The sequence below is a fragment of the Rattus rattus genome, chromosome 16 (genome assembly GCF_011064425.1).
Source record: "Rattus rattus isolate New Zealand chromosome 16, Rrattus_CSIRO_v1, whole genome shotgun sequence".
Classification (NCBI taxonomy): Eukaryota; Metazoa; Chordata; class Mammalia; order Rodentia; family Muridae; genus Rattus; species Rattus rattus.
The window spans coordinates 18905953-18923568 of NC_046169.1; the positions used below are offsets into that span (position 1 = coordinate 18905953).

The 17616-nt window shown below is 50.6% G+C and overlaps 1 protein-coding gene across 4 annotated transcripts in view; it reads right to left on the minus strand.

Annotated features, from left to right (window-relative positions):
* Mlxipl (MLX interacting protein like) overlaps positions 1-15888 on the minus strand; it is a 34828-nt gene extending 18940 nt beyond the window's left edge. Inside the window, exons 1-3 of one of the 4 annotated variants that reach the window (XM_032886922.1) lie at positions 15866-15888; positions 14935-15188; positions 8047-8153 (exon numbers count right to left, since the gene is read on the minus strand). In XM_032886922.1, the coding sequence (XP_032742813.1) occupies positions 8047-8153; positions 14935-15071 (244 nt within the window). In that variant the 5' untranslated portion in view covers positions 15072-15188; positions 15866-15888. Of the gene's footprint in view, positions 1-8046; positions 8154-14934; positions 15618-15865 lie in introns of those variants that run through there. The other 3 variants (XM_032886920.1, XM_032886921.1, XM_032886923.1) reach the window with 3 other exon arrangements.
* Between the last annotated feature and the right edge of the window lie 1728 nt (positions 15889-17616).

A 17616-nucleotide genomic window follows, 5' to 3' on the forward strand; every position in this document is an offset into this window, starting at 1 on the left:
ACCTGGCTGCCCCAGCTTCCCATCTCTGTCCTGTGTCCCACCCTGAAGCCATAGCCTACACTCTTCTTTGCTTGGCTCAGCAGTAGAGCACCTGTCTAGAATCCCCCAGTGAGGGGCTGGGGGCGTGGCTCAGTGGGAGAGCACCTGCCTAGAATCCCCCAGGGAGGGGCTGGGGGCGTGGCTCAGTGGTAGAGCCCATGCCTAGACTCCCTCCAGGGAGGGGCTGGGGGCGTGGCTCAGTGGTAGAGCACCTGCCTAGAATCCCCCAGTGAGGGGCTGGGGGCGTGGCTCAGTGGTAGAGCCCCTGCCTAGAATCCCCCAGGGAGGGGCTGGGGGCGTGGCTCAGTGGTAAAACTCCTGCCTAGATTCCCCCAGGGAGGGCCTGGGGGCGTGGCTCCGTGGTATAGAGTATGGCTAGTATTTGTGAGGCTCTGGGTTTCAGCCTCAGTACCACAAAGAGGGATAAGGAGGGAGAAGAGAAGAGAAGAGGAGAAGAGGAGAGGAGAGGAGAGGAGAGGAGAGGAGAGGGAAGGGAGGGGAGGAGGAGGGGAGGGGAGGGGAGGGTAGAAGAAGGGGAGGGGAGAGGAGGGGGAGGGGAAGAGGACAGGGAGGGGAAGGGGGAGAAGAAAAGGGGGGGAAGGGGAAGGGGGAGAGGAAGGGGGAGGGGAGGGGAGGAGAGGAGAGGAGAGGAGAGGGAGAGGAGAGGGAATAGGAGAGAGAGAGGAGAGGGAGAGGGGAGAGGAGAGAGGAGGGAGAGGAGGGAGAGGAGAGGGAGGGGGAGAAGGGAGGAGAGGAGAGGGAGGAGGGAGAGAGGAGAGGGGAGGGGAGGAGAGGAGGGAGGAGAGGAGAAGAAAGGAGAGGAGAAGAGAGGAGGAGAGGAGGGAGAGGAGAGGAGAGGAGGAGAGGAGAGGAGAGAGAGGAGAGGAGGAGGGAGACTGCAAATTCCATGCCAGTGAGATGGCACATGTCTACAAGTTTAGCACTTGGGAAATGGAGGCAGGAAGGTCAAAATGTGACCCTGAGTTTAAGTTAGTCTAGGCTACATGAGAACCAACAAAGAAAATGGGGAGGTGGAGGGGAAGAAGAGAAGATAAAGGGATGGACCTTTGGGTGTGTAGATCGGCAGGATCCTAGAGCAGGGAAGGTTATAGAGCATCTCCCTCCTGACTTCCTGAATGAGGACATGAACCAGGAAAAACTAAGCATATCCAAGAACAACTGGGCCTGCCTGTCTCCTCCCCTACTCAGGGACCCTGTGCTCCGCACAGACGGCTGTGACAGGTTTTATTTAACACCCATCTATCCTCCGTGCATTTGCTCCGTCACCGCGCCTTGCCCCCAACCCCTCACAGGGGGGATTCCCAGGTTGGTGTTCCTTCCTCCACTGGGCGCCATTCACTACCTAACCCTTTGCACCTTTACAGGGGCCAATGCTGAGATGAGAGGCTCGGGGATAAATCAGGGCTGCTCAGAGTAGGAGAGATAAGGAAAACAAACATGGGATAGATAAAGCCAAGTGGAAAGTCCCTCCTGCCCAGGGAGAGGTGCAAAGTGCCTTGGCAGCTCTGAGGAGACACCAAGAGGCTTTGGGAGCGTGGGAGGGGAAGGATGTGGCTAGCCAGGATGAACTTAGTGAACTGCAGCGGGGCAGTACCGCCCCCTGCTGGGTGAGATGAAGATGACACTTTCTGCTGGTGGTGTGTGAGCCAAGCTGTCTCCATAGGCTTGTGTGTCTGTCTCCAACCAAGGACGAAACCTAGAGCCTCTCCCACCGAGCTACACCCACAGCTTTACTATTATTATGATGAGTTAAATTTGTATTACATTGATTTATTTTGTAGGGAGGTCAGAAAAGAACTTTCTGGAGTCCTTTCTCTCCTTCCATCTTCATATGAGTTAGCGAACCAATTTCAGGTCGTCAATCTCAGTGGAAAACATCTTTATCCACCACGCTTGTCTGCCTGCCATCTTATATATATGTATGTGTATGTGTGTGTGCGCGTGCACGTGTGTGTGTGTGTGTGTGTGTGTGTGAAGTTTTTATATTGTCTTTCTGTGTAATCCTGACTGAACTCCCTTAGCGTCCACAGTACCTACAGATATTACAGGCTACCGTAACAATTACTTTTTTTTGTTTGTTTTGTTTTGTCTTTCTTTTTCTTTTTTTTTTTTTTTAAATTCTTTTTTTCGGAGCTGGGGACCGAACCCAGGGCCTTGCGCTTCCTAGGCAAGCGCTCTACCACTGAGCTAAATCCCCAACCCCTTGTTTTGTCTTTCAAACAGGATTTCTCTGTGTAGCTCTGGCTATCATGGAACTTACTATATAGACCAGGCTGGCCTCGAACTCAGAGTTCTGCCTAAGTCTGCTTCCTGAGTGTTGGGAGTAAAAGTACGCACCACCCCTGCTGGGGTCCACCTTTTTAAATATTTAAAATATTTTAAAGTTTATTTATTTGAGTGTTTTCCGTGTGTGTGTGTGTGTGTGTGTGTGTGTGTGTGTGTGTGTATGCGCCTGGTAACCTGTGGAGGGCATCAGGTTCTTTGAAAATGGAGTTGTAGGGCTGGAGAGATGGCTCAGCGGTTAAGAGCACCCGACTACCCTTCCAGAGGTCTTGAGTTCAATTCCCAGCAACCACATGGTGGCTCACAACCATCTGTAAAGAGATCCGATGCCCTCTTCTGGTGTATCTGGTGTACAGCTACAGTGTACGTATATATAATAAATGAATAAATCTTTTTAAAAAAAAGAAAATGGAGTTGTAGATGGTTGGGAGCCACTATGTGTGTGCTGAGAACCAAACCCTGCTCCTTTACAAGAGCACCAAGTGCTCCTAACCACTGAGGCATCTCTCCAGCCCCCAGGAATTAAAAGTGGGGAGAAGTCATGCCCACCTGACTTTCTAGCTTCCTAATTTTTCAAATTTCTTTATTCATGTATTTATTTACCGACTGGTTTATTAATTGATGGCCATGCTGAATATTGAACCTGGGACCTCCTATATGTTTTGCAAATGTGATCTTGCTAAACCATGCTAAGTCACACCTTTAACCCCTCCCGGGGTATTCTAGGCTGACACTCTACCAATGAGCTACATCTCTTGCTCACATTATATTTTTTTTTATTTTGAGGTCTAATCTCGGTAGGTTACAGAGGCTGGCTTTGAACTCGAGCCTGAGGGAGCTGGGGTCTGCGCCATCGCACCAGGCTTTGCTCTAAGACGAGAACATGTTGCCACTATGATCATAACAATGGTGAGCAATCCCAGTCTCCCCACCTCCCCAAATCCCAGGAGCCATCTAAGCCACACACATATGCACAGACATACCCGAGAACTAAGTATTAAAGGGAAAACTTAGAGAGGCCTGACATTGTGGCGTGCACCTTTAATGCCAGCCCTTGGGAGGCAGAAGCAGGCCCACTCTCTGAGTTTGGGGCCAGCCTGGTCTACATAGCAAGTTTCAGGACAGCCAGGGATACATAGTGAAACCTCGTTTCAAAAGAAGAAGAGGAGAAAGAAAGCAAAGCCCGAGGTTGGGGATTTAGCTCAGTGGTAGAGCGCTTGCCTAGCAAGTGCAAGGCCCTGAGTTCGGTCCCCAGCTCCGAAAAAAAGAAAAAAAAAAAAAAGCAAAGCCCACAGTGGGCGGTGGTGATCGCCTATCACTGAGGAAGTAGAGAAAGATCAGGAGTTCAAGGTTCCCCCTTGGTTACTATGGAGTTCAGACCTTACCTGGGCTGTCTATATGAGACCCTGTTTTGAAAGAAAGGGAGGAGGAAAGAGAGGGAGGAGCCGGGGAGATGGCGCCATCAGTAGGGTCTCTGGAAGCAGTAGGACCTACATTCCATGCCTATGATATATATTTTTAAAAAAGCTGGATGCAGGAGTTGGGGATTTAGCTCAGTGGTAGAGCGCTTGCCTAGCAAACACAAGGCCCTGTTGGTCCCCAGCTCGAAAAAAAAAAAAAAAAAAAAAAAAAAAAAAAAAGCTGGGTGCATGTTTGCCATCCCAGGGGATCCTTGAGACTCACTTCACTGGCCAGCAAGCCTAACTTACTTAGTTCCAGGCAATGAAATAGACTGATAACCAAGGCTGACCTTTTTTGCCTTTTTATCTCCCATGTGCACCTGAATACTTATAGACAGAAAGAAATGAAGGGTGGAAGGGGTGAAGGAAGGGGGAGGGGGAAGAAGGGGAAGAGAGGAGGAGAGAGGGGAGGGGGAGAGGGAGGAAGAGGGAGGGGGAAGGGGAGAGAGGAGAAAGAGGAGGGGGAGGGGGTGAGAGGAGGAAGAGGAGGGGAGGGGAGGGAGGAGGAAGAGGAGGGGAGGGGGAGGGGGAGAGAGGAGGGAGAGGGAGAAAGGAGGAAGAGGAGGGGGAGAGAGGAGGAAGAGGAGGGGGAGGGGAGAGAGGAGGAAGAGGGAGGAGGAGGGGCGGAGGGGGGGAAAGGAAAAGAAAGATAAACGAACAGAGCCAAAGCTAGATGTGTGCCCATCTAGCTTTAGAAGAAAAAGAGACCTTCAAGGTGGAGTGAGAAGCTTCCCTCCCCCACCCCCCTCACCACAGCTTTCCAGTGTGGTGGGTGGTTCCCCGTGCTGCTTGTATTCTAATGCTAACACTGGTTCCTAAGACCTGGTTGCCCCACAGATGAGAGTCCACGCAGACCCAAGTGACACTGTGTGACCTTCCCCACAAGAGATTGGTAAGTAAAGATGCGGACAGCCAATAGCTGGGACAAAGAGACACAGGCTCCTTTAAGGTTCCCGGCCTGCGGAGGTCAGAGGAGAACCACGAAGGGAGAAGAAGGTGAATGGAAGAGAAGCTGCGGTGGATTAGGTGAGCCATGAGAACGTGGCCCTGAGGGCTGACCCAACAGTAGTCAAGAGCATCCCAGATGAAACACAGTGAGTAACAACTCGGGGTTATCAGTAGAATAGTAAAAATAGCGCAGAGGGTGACTGCCCAGCTCTAGTGCTGAGTAAGGCTTGGTATAAAGATTGTGTGGGGTTGGGGATTTAGCTCAGTGATAGAGTGCTTGCTAGGCCCTGGGTTCGGTCCCCAGCTCCAAAAAAAAAAAGGAAAAAAAAAAAAAAGATTGTGTGTGTCTTTTATCTGGGAACTAAATGGTCAAAGGCAGGGTAGAAATCTTGGATTGGGATTAAAAATTTCTACAACATTCCAGCTTCCTAATTTGCCTAGAGCCTGGCAGATAACTTCTCAGAGACCCAGAGAAGTCATGCAAAAAATGCAGGTAGTTCTAGCGTGCCTTACTGGGAGGAGTCTAGGCAAATACTCTCTGGTTGAGCCACGCCCCCACTGGCTGTGAGTCGTCCTCTGGGGGATGCTGGGCACTGGCCTTATGCTGTACAGCTGAAAAGGGAGGGTGAAAACTCTCACTTAGAGAATGTTCTGACACCCGCGACTTTTTGTCAGATAGGATTTTACCTAGTCCAGGCTGGCCCAGAACTTGCAGCAGGACAGATGAAGGATGCCCCCGTGATTGCTAAGTTTGAAGCAGCCCTGTCATGTGTTTGCAAGTTGCCATTGCCCTCCCAATGCTTCTTTTTTTTTTTTTTTTTTTCTTTTTTTTTCCGGAGCTGGGGACCGAACCCAGGGCCTTGCGCTTCCTAGGCAAGCGCCCTACCACCGAGCCAAATCCCCAACCCCTAATGCTTCTTTTCTGATTGCCAGAGGATCTCACTATGTAGACCTGGCTGGTCTGAAACTCACTAACTATGCCGACAAAGCTGACCTCAAAGTCACAGAGATCCTCCTGCCTCTGCCGGTAGAGTCCGTGGTCACAGCTGGCGTCTTTCCAGTCTTTTTTTTTTTTTTTTAAACATTTTGAGTTTTTTTTTTTTGTTTTTTTTTTTGTTTGTTTGTTTTTTCCCGGAGCTGAGGACCGAACCCAGGGCCTTGCGCTTGCTAGGCAAGCGCTTTTACCTCTGAGCCAAATCCCCAACCCCTTTCCAGTCTTAAATAAGATAATATATTCAAGTGTCGGTCACATGGATCAACAGAAACTACACTGTAACAGTTCCACTATGCTTGGATGGGATCCAGTCGAGCCAGTAAAAAGAAAGGTAAGTGTATTCCTCCAGAGCTGTGTTCCAGGCTCAGCACAACCTTTGAGCTTACTGCCTTGCCACAGAGGGGGCTGTCCCCAAATACGTGACTGCAACTTCCTCTTGTCATATCATTCACAAAACCTCAACTTCATGCTAGGCTCTCTGTGGTGGTTTGAATAAATCTGGCCCCCATAGACTCATGTGTTTGCATGCTTGGATGCTTGGCTCACTGGGAGGGGGAATATTAGGAGGCGTGGCCTTGCTGGAGTGGGTGTGGCCTCGTTAGAGGAAGTGTTACTGTGGGGGTGGGCTTTGTGTCTCCAAACGCTGAAGCTGTGTCCAGCGCGACCCAGTCTCTTTCTGCCTCCTGTAGATGAAGATGTGGAGCTCTCAGCTCCTTCTCCAGAGCCATATCTGCCTGCCTGCCATGGCTTCTCACCATGATGACAAAGGACTGAATCTCTAAAACTGTATGCCAGCCCCAATTAAATGTCTTCCTTTATAAGAATTGCCCTGGGGGGTTGGGGATTTGGAGCTCAGTGGTAGGGCGCTTGCCTAGCAAACGCAAGGCCCTGGGTTCAGACCCCAGCACCGGGGAAAAAAAAAAAAAAAAAAAAAAAAAAAGAATTGCCCTGGGGCTGGAGAGATGGTTCAGCGGTTAAGCGCATTAGCTGCTCTTCCAGAGCACTCAGGTTCGGAGCTCCAATGGTACAGAGCACTCAGGTTCAGTTCCCAGCAACCACATGGCAGCTCAAAACTGTAACACCAGTTCCATGGGATCTGCCACCCTCATACACACACGAGGAGCAAACACCAATGCACATAAAATAAATAATTAAAAAAAAAAAAGAGTTGCCTTGGTTACGGTCTCTCTTCATAGCAATAAAAACCTAAGATACCCACTTATATCTGTTTTTACCCCACCAGCCATGAGAAGTTAGGAATGTTGGCCTCATTGGATAGATAGGGAAATCGGTTCAGAGAGATCAGGCAACTTGCTTGACGTCACACAGCTAGTAAGATGCAGAGACGAGGAACCCATCTGAGCAACTCTAAGTCCGGAGGCTTTATGGACTTCATCTGCCTAAATCACAGCAGGTACCCAGAGGGTGCTCATTGAAAGGCTAGTGCTGGTGCAGGCCTTTAATCCCAGCGCTCAGGAGGCAGAGAGAGGCGGATCTCTGAGTTCGAGGCCAGCCTAGTCTATGTATATCCAAGGTTATACAGAGAAAGGCTGATAGTGCTGCAGGCAGAATTTTCCTAGTTTATTAAACATTGCGATTGGACCAGCATGGTATGCAAAGGCCCCCGTACCCATTTTACGATACAGGAGTTGGAACCAAGGGACTTGAATATGCTAAGTAAGTGTATTACTATTTTTTTTCTTTTTTTCGGAGCTGGGGACCGAACCCAGGGCCTTGTGCTTGCTAGGCAAGCGCTCTACCACTGTGCTAAATCCCCAACCCCAAGTGTATTATTATTGGTCCACATCCTGTAGCCATCGCTCATTGGAGGATTCTAGGCAGACACTGTACCACTGGATGATCCCCTCAGTCCCTCACTGGGGGACTCTAGGCAGGTGCTCTCCTACTGAGTAATTCCCAGCTCCTCGCTGGAGGACTCTGGGCAGGTGTGCTACCCCTGAGCCACATTTCTAGCCCTAACTGACTTCTTGTTACCAGAACATTCCAAGTAGGTTACTCAATGGAAGGACTGCTGAACGGATCTTGACCTAGCACCCATAGCACAGCCTCCTTCAGAGCTTTCAGGGTGCCCTACAGTAGAAAGAGACCTTTGGCACATGTTCCTCAAGACCCTCTGAAGGCTGGAGGCAGTGCAAGGACTCTTGCACGGCTTGCTCTCCCCCACAAAGCTGGCACTGTATGCTCTGTAGATGCTGGCTCTGGGTTCCACGGGTGCAGCCCACTGGCTACATAGAGCCCCACCCCCACCCCAAACCCAAGGGACCCATGGCACCCACTCACACTGAATGTACCAGGCTCTCCAGATAGCGTTGTTCAGCCGGATCTTGTCCCGGCATAGCAACTTGAGGCCTTTGAAGTTCTTCCACTTGGGAGACACCAGCTTGCCGCTGTTAGACCGGAGGAGAGGAAAGACTATCAGGGTGGGGCAGGGAAAGAGAAGACGGAGGATTTTACAGTAGCCTGCCATGACGGTAGCAATTTCTCCGCAGGCCTCAGATCTTGTTTATTATCTAACATGCCTGGAATCCCTACCCTGAGGTCAAACCTAATCAAATAGCCATCCTGACGACCCCACCCTTTGTTCCTGGGCCATCTCCTCCCATCCAAAGGCAGACACTTGTTATCAACTGTCTCCAGATTAACACTGTCTATTGGCCTTAAAGGTAAGAATTTTCACACGCAGTGGTGTGTGTGTGTGTGTGTGTGTGTGTGTGTGTGTGTGTGTGTGTGTGTGTAAGGGGAATTTCTCTCTCGTCATTGTGTTTTAAAATAGATTTATTTATTTTTGTGCGCATTGGTGTCTGCCTGTATGTATGTCTGGGTGTCAGATCCCCTGGAACTGGAGTTACAGACAGTTGTGAGCCACCATGTGAGTGCTAGGAGTTGAACTCAGCCAGTGCTCTTCCTTCCGCTGAGCCATCTGTCAAGCCCAAGAGTCTCTATAGGTAGCCCAGGATGGCCTGGAACTAGAAATCATATTGTCTCATGGGCAGAGAGATTCTAGAGGCCCTACTCCATCCTATAAGCAGTGAGTGGGTGTGGGAAAGGGTGGGATGGTTCCTACAGTGCTCCTAAAAAACCCCTCAGTCAGGAACCCATAACAACCCCACACTCACTGGACCACAACTACAAGAGAAGGTATAAGAACCTGTTAGATGGCTTGACAGGGAAGGGTGCCAAGCCTAAAAACCTCAGTTTGATCCCCACGACCCACATGGTTGAAGGCTATGGAGCAAATGCCCACAAATTGTCCTCTGACCACCACACCAGGGCATGCACTGCAACCCAGCACAAGCACAAAACACACACACACACACACACACACACACACACACACACAGAGGCACACACATGCACATGCAGGCAGCATGCACACACTAAATAAATACATGTTATTTAAAAATGTAACACATGAGGGCTGGAGAGATGGCTCAGTGGTTAAGAGCACTGACTGTTCTTCCAGAGGTCCTGAGTTCAATTCCTAGCACCCACATGGTGGCTCACAACCATCTGTAATGGGATCTGATGCCCTCTTCTGGTGCGTCTGAAAACAGCTACAATGTACTCATATATAATAAATAAATCTTTTAAAAATGTAACACATGATTCCAGGTGGTGGTGGCACACGATTTTAATCCCAGCACTCGGGAGGCAGAGGCAGGCAGATCTCTGAGTGTGAGGTTAGCCTGGTCTACAGAGTGAGTTCCAGGACAGCTAGGGTTACACAAAGACTGCCCTTCCAGCTTCAAGTAAGACATGAAAGTTAAAGAGAATCATGAAGAGGAAGGAGATGAGCTGGTGTGGCAGAAGACAAGAGAGTGAAATCCAAATAAGTTATCTACATGCGTAAAAATGCACTCTTGTTTGATTGACACATGCTAATAAAAAGCCCTTTAAATATCCAAGAAATCCTCTTGCCTCAGCATCGGCAATGCTTCAATTATAGGAAGTATGTATCATAATGCAAAATAAATCTCTTTTGTCTCTGAGAAAGGAGTTTTTTTTTTTTTTTTCTTTTCTTTTTCCGGGCTGGGGACCGAACCCAGGGCCTTGCGCTTGCTAGGCAAGCGCTCTACCACTGAGCTAAATCCCCAACCCCACCAGTGTTCTTAACCACTGAGCCATCTCTCTATCCCAACAGAGGGCTTTTGTGTCATCTTCATAGAGCAGTGTGAGTTTTCAGTGTGTAATCTTGGACTCAGTATGTATTCAAGGCTGGCCTTGAGCTCCCGATCCTCCTGCCTCTGCCTCCGCCTCCAGAATGCTGGGATTTCCGGTGTGCACTACCAGTTTCTCATACCCAACTCTTATACCTTTTAAATTTTATTTATTTGTTTGTTTGTTTGAGACAGGGTTTCTCTGGTACCCCTGGCTGTCCTGGAGCTCACTCTGTAGACCATGCTGGCTCTTATACCTTTTTTAAATGAAAGGTTTTGTTTGTTTTTATTTTATGTGCATGAGTGTCTACCTGTACCACATGAATGCCTGGTGGTTACGAGCAACAAAAGAGGGCATCAGACCTCCCGGAACCAGAGTTACAGATAACTGTGAGCTGCCATGTGGGTGCTGGGAACCAAACCTGGGTTCTCTGCAAGAGCAGCCAGTGCTCTTAATCAACCCAAACCATGTCTCTAGCCCCAAACATTCATTTCTTAAAGATAGGATGAAACGATCTATCTCCCTGAAGGTCATGGAGGGAAAGAGACACTCCAAAAGGACACAGTAAGACAGAGCATCTATCTCACTTTGTATCCCTGGCTGTTTGGGGACTCATTATGTAGACCAGGCTGGCCTTGAACTCAGAGATCTGTCCTCCTCTGCCTCCTGCATGCTGGGATTAAAGGCATGCACCATCATCCTCCTGGCTAGAAATAGAATCTTAACCTTGACCTTAACGTAGGGGTCCACTGAGTGCATGGTGCGCAGGGGTTATGCGTAAGCAATGGCTTCAACTCTCAAGGTTCTTCTGAGAATAGGCTAAGTTATCACTACTTGGAAGCTGGCCCGAGAGGCCAAGATGGAGATGATCGAGGTCGTGGACACCTTGCTGTCTCATCTCTAGTCCTTCCAACCTTCCTTCCTCATGGTCTACAAACCAGTCTTGCCTCCAAGTCAGTCTGACCTATCTTTCCACTCCTCGCTCAAATAGAGAGCTTCTTAGGTTTAGCCTTCCAGAAAGCCAGGCTGTGGTTGGGAGTGTGGTTCTGCCAACAGAGCACTTTCTCAAATCCCCCAGTGAGGGGCTGGGGGCGTGGCTCAGTGGTAGAGCCTCTGCCTAGAATTCCCCCAGGGAGGGGCTGGGGGTGTTGCTCAGTGGAAGAGCCCCTGCCTAGAATCCCCCAGTGAGGGGCTGGGGGCGTGGCTCAGTGGAAGAGCCCCTGCCTAGAATCCCCCAGTGAGGGGCTGGGGGCGTGGCTCAGTGGTAGAGCCTCTGCCTAGAATTCCCCCAGGGAGGGGCTGGGGGTGTTGCTCAGTGGTAGAGCCCCTGCCTAGAATCCCCCAGTGAGGGGCTGGCAGTGAGCCTCAGTAGCAGCTTTTCCAGGAATTGGACATGACCTGGACTCCATCCTCAGGACTGTACACACACACACACAAAGGAAGGCCTGCTCTCCCGGTAGCTCCCCTTGCGTTAGGGGTGAGTAGGCGAGCATCTGATTCCTCCTCCTCTTCCTGTTCTACCTTGAGTGCATGGGTCATTGGCTCTCCTCTCCTTTCTGGTCTCCAAGCTCCAGTATTTGCTTTGAGCTAATGGTAGCCGCCAGGGCGTGGGATGTGGGGTGGCAGGGCCTGCCACCTCAGGAGACAACAGGCTTCATTACCCAAATAGCTGATGGCTGTCCCCTACCTCCCATAGCTAGATAAATACCATCTGTCCAAGAAGGAAACATGATTGGGTGGGGGACGCTAATCCTTCCTGGGCCAGCTCCTTTTGTGGTATAGGGTGAATGGGGGACACTCCTAAGTTTGTGACCCCTGTCTGTATCCCAGCAACCATTAGGTTCTGTTTTCCCCAGGGTCCTACCCTACCCTTTTGCTGTCCCTCCTCCAGCTCCCTCAGAGGGTTGGTAGCCTAGGATGAGGGAGATGAGCCAGTGACAATAGCCAAGTCAAGAGGAAAGGACTTGGTTGAACGCGTGTGAGGGGAAGAGTCTGGTTTGGTACAAAATGTCTTGGGCCTAGGTTCAAAAGCTGTGTGCAATGGGAGAAACAAGCTGGGAGAGAGGGAGGATGGGAGACGCATATGCTTGTTGAGACCAGAGGACAAACTCAGATATGGTTCCTCAGATGCTCTCGTTGGCCTGGAACTCACCAACCAAGTAAGCTTGGCTGGCTGGCTGGCTAGCTACAGGCGACTGGCTATCCATCTCTGTCTTGAGCACTGGAATCACAAGCAAACACTAGCAAACCAGACTCTTTTTTTGTTTGTTTGTTTTACTGTCAGTCCTGGGGATTGAACTCGGGTCCTTAAGCTTGCAAGGCAAACACTTTTCCCCAAGCCCCTCTTTTTTGCCAACTTGCTTGTTTTAACACGGGGGTGGGGGAGTGGTGCTTGCTCTGTAGTCCAGACTGATCTGGATCCTCATCCTCCTGCCTCAGCCTGCAGAGTGCTGTGCCACCACCCGCTAGACAAGGGCCTTCTTGGACCGTTTACAGCCGTCGGAGTTTCCACCCACAGAATCAGGGAACACAGTGTACCAGAGGAGCTCCTTGGCAGGGGCGAGGCGCCCGGGTGTCTGCAGGCTGTCCTTCTCCCTGACTAACCGACCAGTTCCACCCACCACCAGACCCCCTGCCTGGTTGCCCCACCCCCACCTTTCTAGCTGCTCCCTGCAGATTCTCACCCTTTGAAATCCCCTTCTCTTCAGAGAACCCCTCTTCACAGAGGTTCTATGGATATCTTCTAGTCCGAGCTTGGATTGGTTTATTTATGTGAGACAGGATCTCATATTATCTCAGGCTGGCCTCAAACCTTAAATTCCTACACAGTAGAGGATAGACTTGACCTCCTGACACTCAGTCCTCAGCCTGAGTTCCGGGATTCCAGGCATGCTCGACCACACAGGGTTTATGAGCTTGAGCGTGGAGTGTTAGCTTTTGTTTTTATTTTCATGTATCATTGGGAGGGGTGCTCGTGCGTGGCACACGGAGGTCAGAGATCAGACAACTCTATGGAATCAATTCTCTCTAGCCACTTTGATGTGGGTTCCAGGAACCCACAAACCCGTGCCACCAATCCGGGCACCAAGTACCCTCACTGACAGAGGCCTCTCCTAGCCCACAGTGAGCGTTTTTCCTTCACCAAGGGCGCAAAAGCAAAGACTCCTAAGTACTTACCTACCCTCATCCTTGGGTATCCTCAGAAATCCCACTCAAGAGAATTTAATAGTCTGGTTCTTTAGCGGGTGGGGGAAACAGAGCTCTCCACCCTAGCTGGAGTTCCTCATCCTCACGCAGCCTCACAAGGGAGCAAGCCGTTCTGGGAGTGCCCTCTGTCCCTCCACCAGCTATTTCCCTATAACCGCTCTCCTTCTGTCTGCCCACAGTCTGTGCTGGGAAGCCCTCTAAGCCAGACCGCATTGAATGTATAGACAAAGGAAACCTGAGATGGGAGTGGTCGGGAAATGGGAGACCCTTTGGGGGAACATTGGAATCCTGGGCTTCTTGTGGTTCAGGCCCGTAATTCCAGCACTTGGGAAGCCAGAGCAGAATTCCAGGGCAGCCTCCGTTCTACAGCGAGTTCTAGGCTGGAATAGTCTACAGTGTGAGACTCAATGAGAGAGAGGAGAGTGAGGGATAGCCCCCTCTCCTCCGTGTAACTCCAATAATTGGAAGTCCTTGATAACTAAAACACTGTTCCAGTGTGAGCGGCTTCTGGTGTTCCGAGACCTTAGATGGCCCCTTCCCAGGCAGTCTCATGATGTCCAAGGGCGGGGGAGGGGGAAAGGGACAGGGAATTTGAACTTTCCACATCGGTCTCAGCGCCCTGAACTATCAGGTTGCAACATGACCTGGGCTTGAGGCCAGAACTTGTGGGCCAAGGTTACTCTGCCTCCAGCCAATGGGGTCGCGCGGCTCTGCCGCCACGCGGTGGGCCACGCTCTTCCGCAATTCCCACCCCAGCTCCAGGTCCCCTATGGGGCTGCAGGTGCCGGTCTACAGCCAGCGGTTCTACGAAGGGGAGGAGGCTCTCTGAAGAAGCATGGTATTTACAGAGAGGAAAGATCAAGGCCGGCCGATCCCCCTTTCTCTCCTACTGTTTTCGGTTGATAATTTATCCTAGTCCCTCTGCTCCCGGGAACTTTGCTCCAGGGCACTGGGCCAAGACCCCAGTTCGCGCCCTCCCCTGGGACACGTAGGTGGGGCTGGAGTTGGGTGCGGCCCGGGAGCTCTGAGCCACAGCAGGGGGGTTCCTGGCTGCATTACAGCTTCTTACAGATACCGGGTTCGGGGAGACCAGGTTTTCCCTACCCGACCCAGGGTGGACTGCAGCACCCCCTGCTGGCTCTGGGCAGGTGCCTGGCACCATCTTCCCGCCAACCTTGACATAGCGTTCTAAATCAGGCATGGTGGCTCATGCCTGTAATCCCGGTATTTGGGAGGCTGAGATAGGAGTCCAGCCTGGGCTACCTAGCTCCATGCCAGCCTGAATTTTAGAGGGAGACTCTGGCTCACCAAACTAAATCAAGCCAAACAAATGTTGTCTGGGCAATCGGGAAGTGAGTAAGGCACTGTTTCCATATACGTTGACACTGGCTATGAGGGGCGACCGCCGGATAACAGCAGCGTGCAGGGAAAGTCCCCAGCAGAGTGGGATTTTGCAGGGACTGATGGGGATGAACGAAACAGTCCAGGCATCACACGAGTGGAGGGAGGGAGTGGACGGGATGGTTTATAGTCTAAGGAGTGTGAAAGACAACTGGCATTTAAGGACAAAAGCATAAGAACCAGGGAGCAGGGCCCAACTGCAAGAGAGCCTGCAGAAGTGGACAGGTCAGTGGCATCACAAGCAGATGATGGGACATGAAGGCCCGTGGGCTGGCTCAGGACCCAGCAAGGGAGCTAATGCCTAAGTTGTATTCAGAGTCCCCCAAAGCAGTTTCGAACCAGAGCCCCAGTGCGGGTCCCACCACAGAAAGCTGGGACTCAATCTCCCCGGTCCGCCCTCACCTGTAAGCCAGGCTCAAGCACTCGAAGAGGCGGGTGAGTGTCGGATCGATGCTGCGCGGCCCGAAGTCGGCGAGCCCCACGGGCCCCTCCTGGTCGCGTCGCCGGGTCAGCGAGTCGCTGTGCGGCGAGGACACCATGAAGTGTCCGCTGTGAATGACCTGTGATCGATGCAGGCCACCCGCGCTGCGCCGGGGACTCGGATCCTCCAAGTCTGTATCCGAGTCCGAATCCGGGCTGGGGACGACCCGGGGGACCTGCAAGTTCACGGATAGATCCGCCAGCGCGCGCGCCATGGCCACTATTGTCGCCAACTCTCGGACACTCTGGATAGCAGCTTGAGAGCCAATCCTTGCCAGCTGAGCCTAATTACTATGGCCACGCCTCTGCCCCACTATTTGTCCTTGTGGTGGGCGTGGTCTTGGTTGGCAGGTGATGTTTAAATTAGCATAACCAATGAGCCTGGTGTGAAACCACTGGTCCTGGCTTCACCTTTCTGTCTGCTGTGAGTATTATTTAGTCCCTACTTTTCAGGTTTCAGAAAAAGGCTGGCTGGGGCTGGGGCTGCAACTCGGTTGGAACAGTGTTTGCCTCGCATGCACGAAGGCTTGGGTTCCGTCCTCCATACCACAGAAACTTAGCATGGGGGCGATTCTGTTAAGTGCAACACTCGGGAGGTGGAGGTAGAAAAAGATCAGACGTTCCAGCCGTCAAGATGGCTAGCTGATAAAAGCGTTTGCCGCCAGGATTGAGGACATGAGTTCGAGTGCTAGGTCCCGCATGTTGGAAGAAAATACTCGATTTTTAAAATTTGGCCTCTGAGCCCCATAAGTGTTTCTAGACACATAAACACTAGCTAGCTAGCTAGCTAGATAAAAATATCAGAAATTCAGGGTCATTCTCTGCTTCACAATGTGTTTAGTAAATCGCTCACCTGCCTTTCTTCACTTTCCCAGGGTCCTGTGTGGTTGACCCTTGCACCCAGGTGCTTTTTTTTTTTTTTTTTTTTTTTTGGTTCTTTTTTTTTTCCGGAGCTGGGGACTGAACCCAGGGCCTTGCGCTTCCCCTAGGCAAGCGCTCTACCACTGAGCTAAATCCCCAACCCCACCCAGGTGCTCTTATGATTGTCCTACACCTGTATAGCAAAGTTCAGAAGGGGATTCTGAGAATTCACCCTCTCTAGATCACCTCCCTGTCCCAGGAGACGCGACCTCCCCACCCCCAGCATCGATCGGACACTCACCCACCTCTTCTTTCTGCTCAGGAAGTTCTCTCACTGACCCTGAAACCTAGCTTCTGTTCCTGCTTTTCTTCCTCCCACTTCCCTTCCTTCCTTCCCTTCCTTTTTTTCTTTCCTTCCTTCCCTGCCTTCCTTTTTTTCCTTCCTTCCCTTCCTTTCTTTCCTTCTTTCCTTTCCTTTTTTTCTTTCTTTCTCTTCTTTCTTTTTCTTTTTTTTTTGTTTTGTTGTTTTTTCTAGATAGGGTTTCTCTGTGTAGTCTAGGCTGTCCTAGAACTCACTCTGTAGACCAGGCTGGCTTCCAACCTCTGTCTCCTGAGTCTGGAAATAAATCCATGTGTTGCCACTGTTTGCCTATTCTTGCTTTTTTTTTTTTTTTTTTTTTTTTAACAAACCTGATCTTGCTTTTTAAAGGCCAGACACTAGGCTGGGCATTCACAACAGACACAGAACTGAACAGTTAAAAGTCCTTTCCTGAGGCCACAGCTAGGGATGGCTTCATGGTAGAGTACCTAACCTCAGCGAAGTCCTGGGTTCGATCCCAGCAATGCCCAAACAAGCAAAACTCTTGTCTGAGGCACACCACACAAGAATGACAATACAGCCAAGGGTCTCAAAGCCTGATCTAGATGTCAGATGTTGGTTCCAAAATTGCTTTAAGAGCCCCTGGCTTTCCCCAAGCCTCCTGTCCCCAGTGGAAAGATTGGTTATGTCTGAGTCAGGTGGGAGGATCGAGGGTAACTGACCCGACTTCATCACACACCCTAACCATCGGTTGTCCTTCAAACAGCCTCATCTGCATCTCCATTCTATTTCCCAGGTTTCGAGATTACCTTTGGAGACCTCCGAGATATCTAGAGAGATAAGCATGATCATAAAACTCCCAGCACTATGGAAGGACAGACGACAAAACTTAAATTTAAATTCTAGTCTCCACAGAAAGTTCCAGACCTCTGGGTGGTAGTGGTGGTGGTGCTCCAGAGGCAGGGGCAGGCAGAGCTCTGAGTTCGAGGTCAGCCTGGTCTACATACAGTGTGAGTTCCAAGACAGCCCTGTCTTGTAAAATAAACAAAGAAACAAACAAAAACAAAAACAAAAAAAAGAAAGAAAAGAAAAAAGAAAAAAAAACAACAAAAAAGACTAAGCCCAAACAAAACAACAACAACAACAAAATACACCACAACCGCCACCCCCAACAACATCAACGAAAGGAAGTAGTTTGCAGACTAAGGCTGGGCCTGTTTAGTTGGTAGAGAACTTGTGCAACCGTTAGGAAGCTGGGGGTTCCATCCCCAGCACTGTGTAAACCAGGTGTGGCATTACGTCCGTAATCTCAGCCCTGGAAAGATAGAGGCAGAGGATCGGAGTCCAAAGTCACGCTTGGCTACATAGCAAGTTTGAGGCTAGCCTGAGCTACATAGTGAGACCCCCACCCCCCACCCCATCCC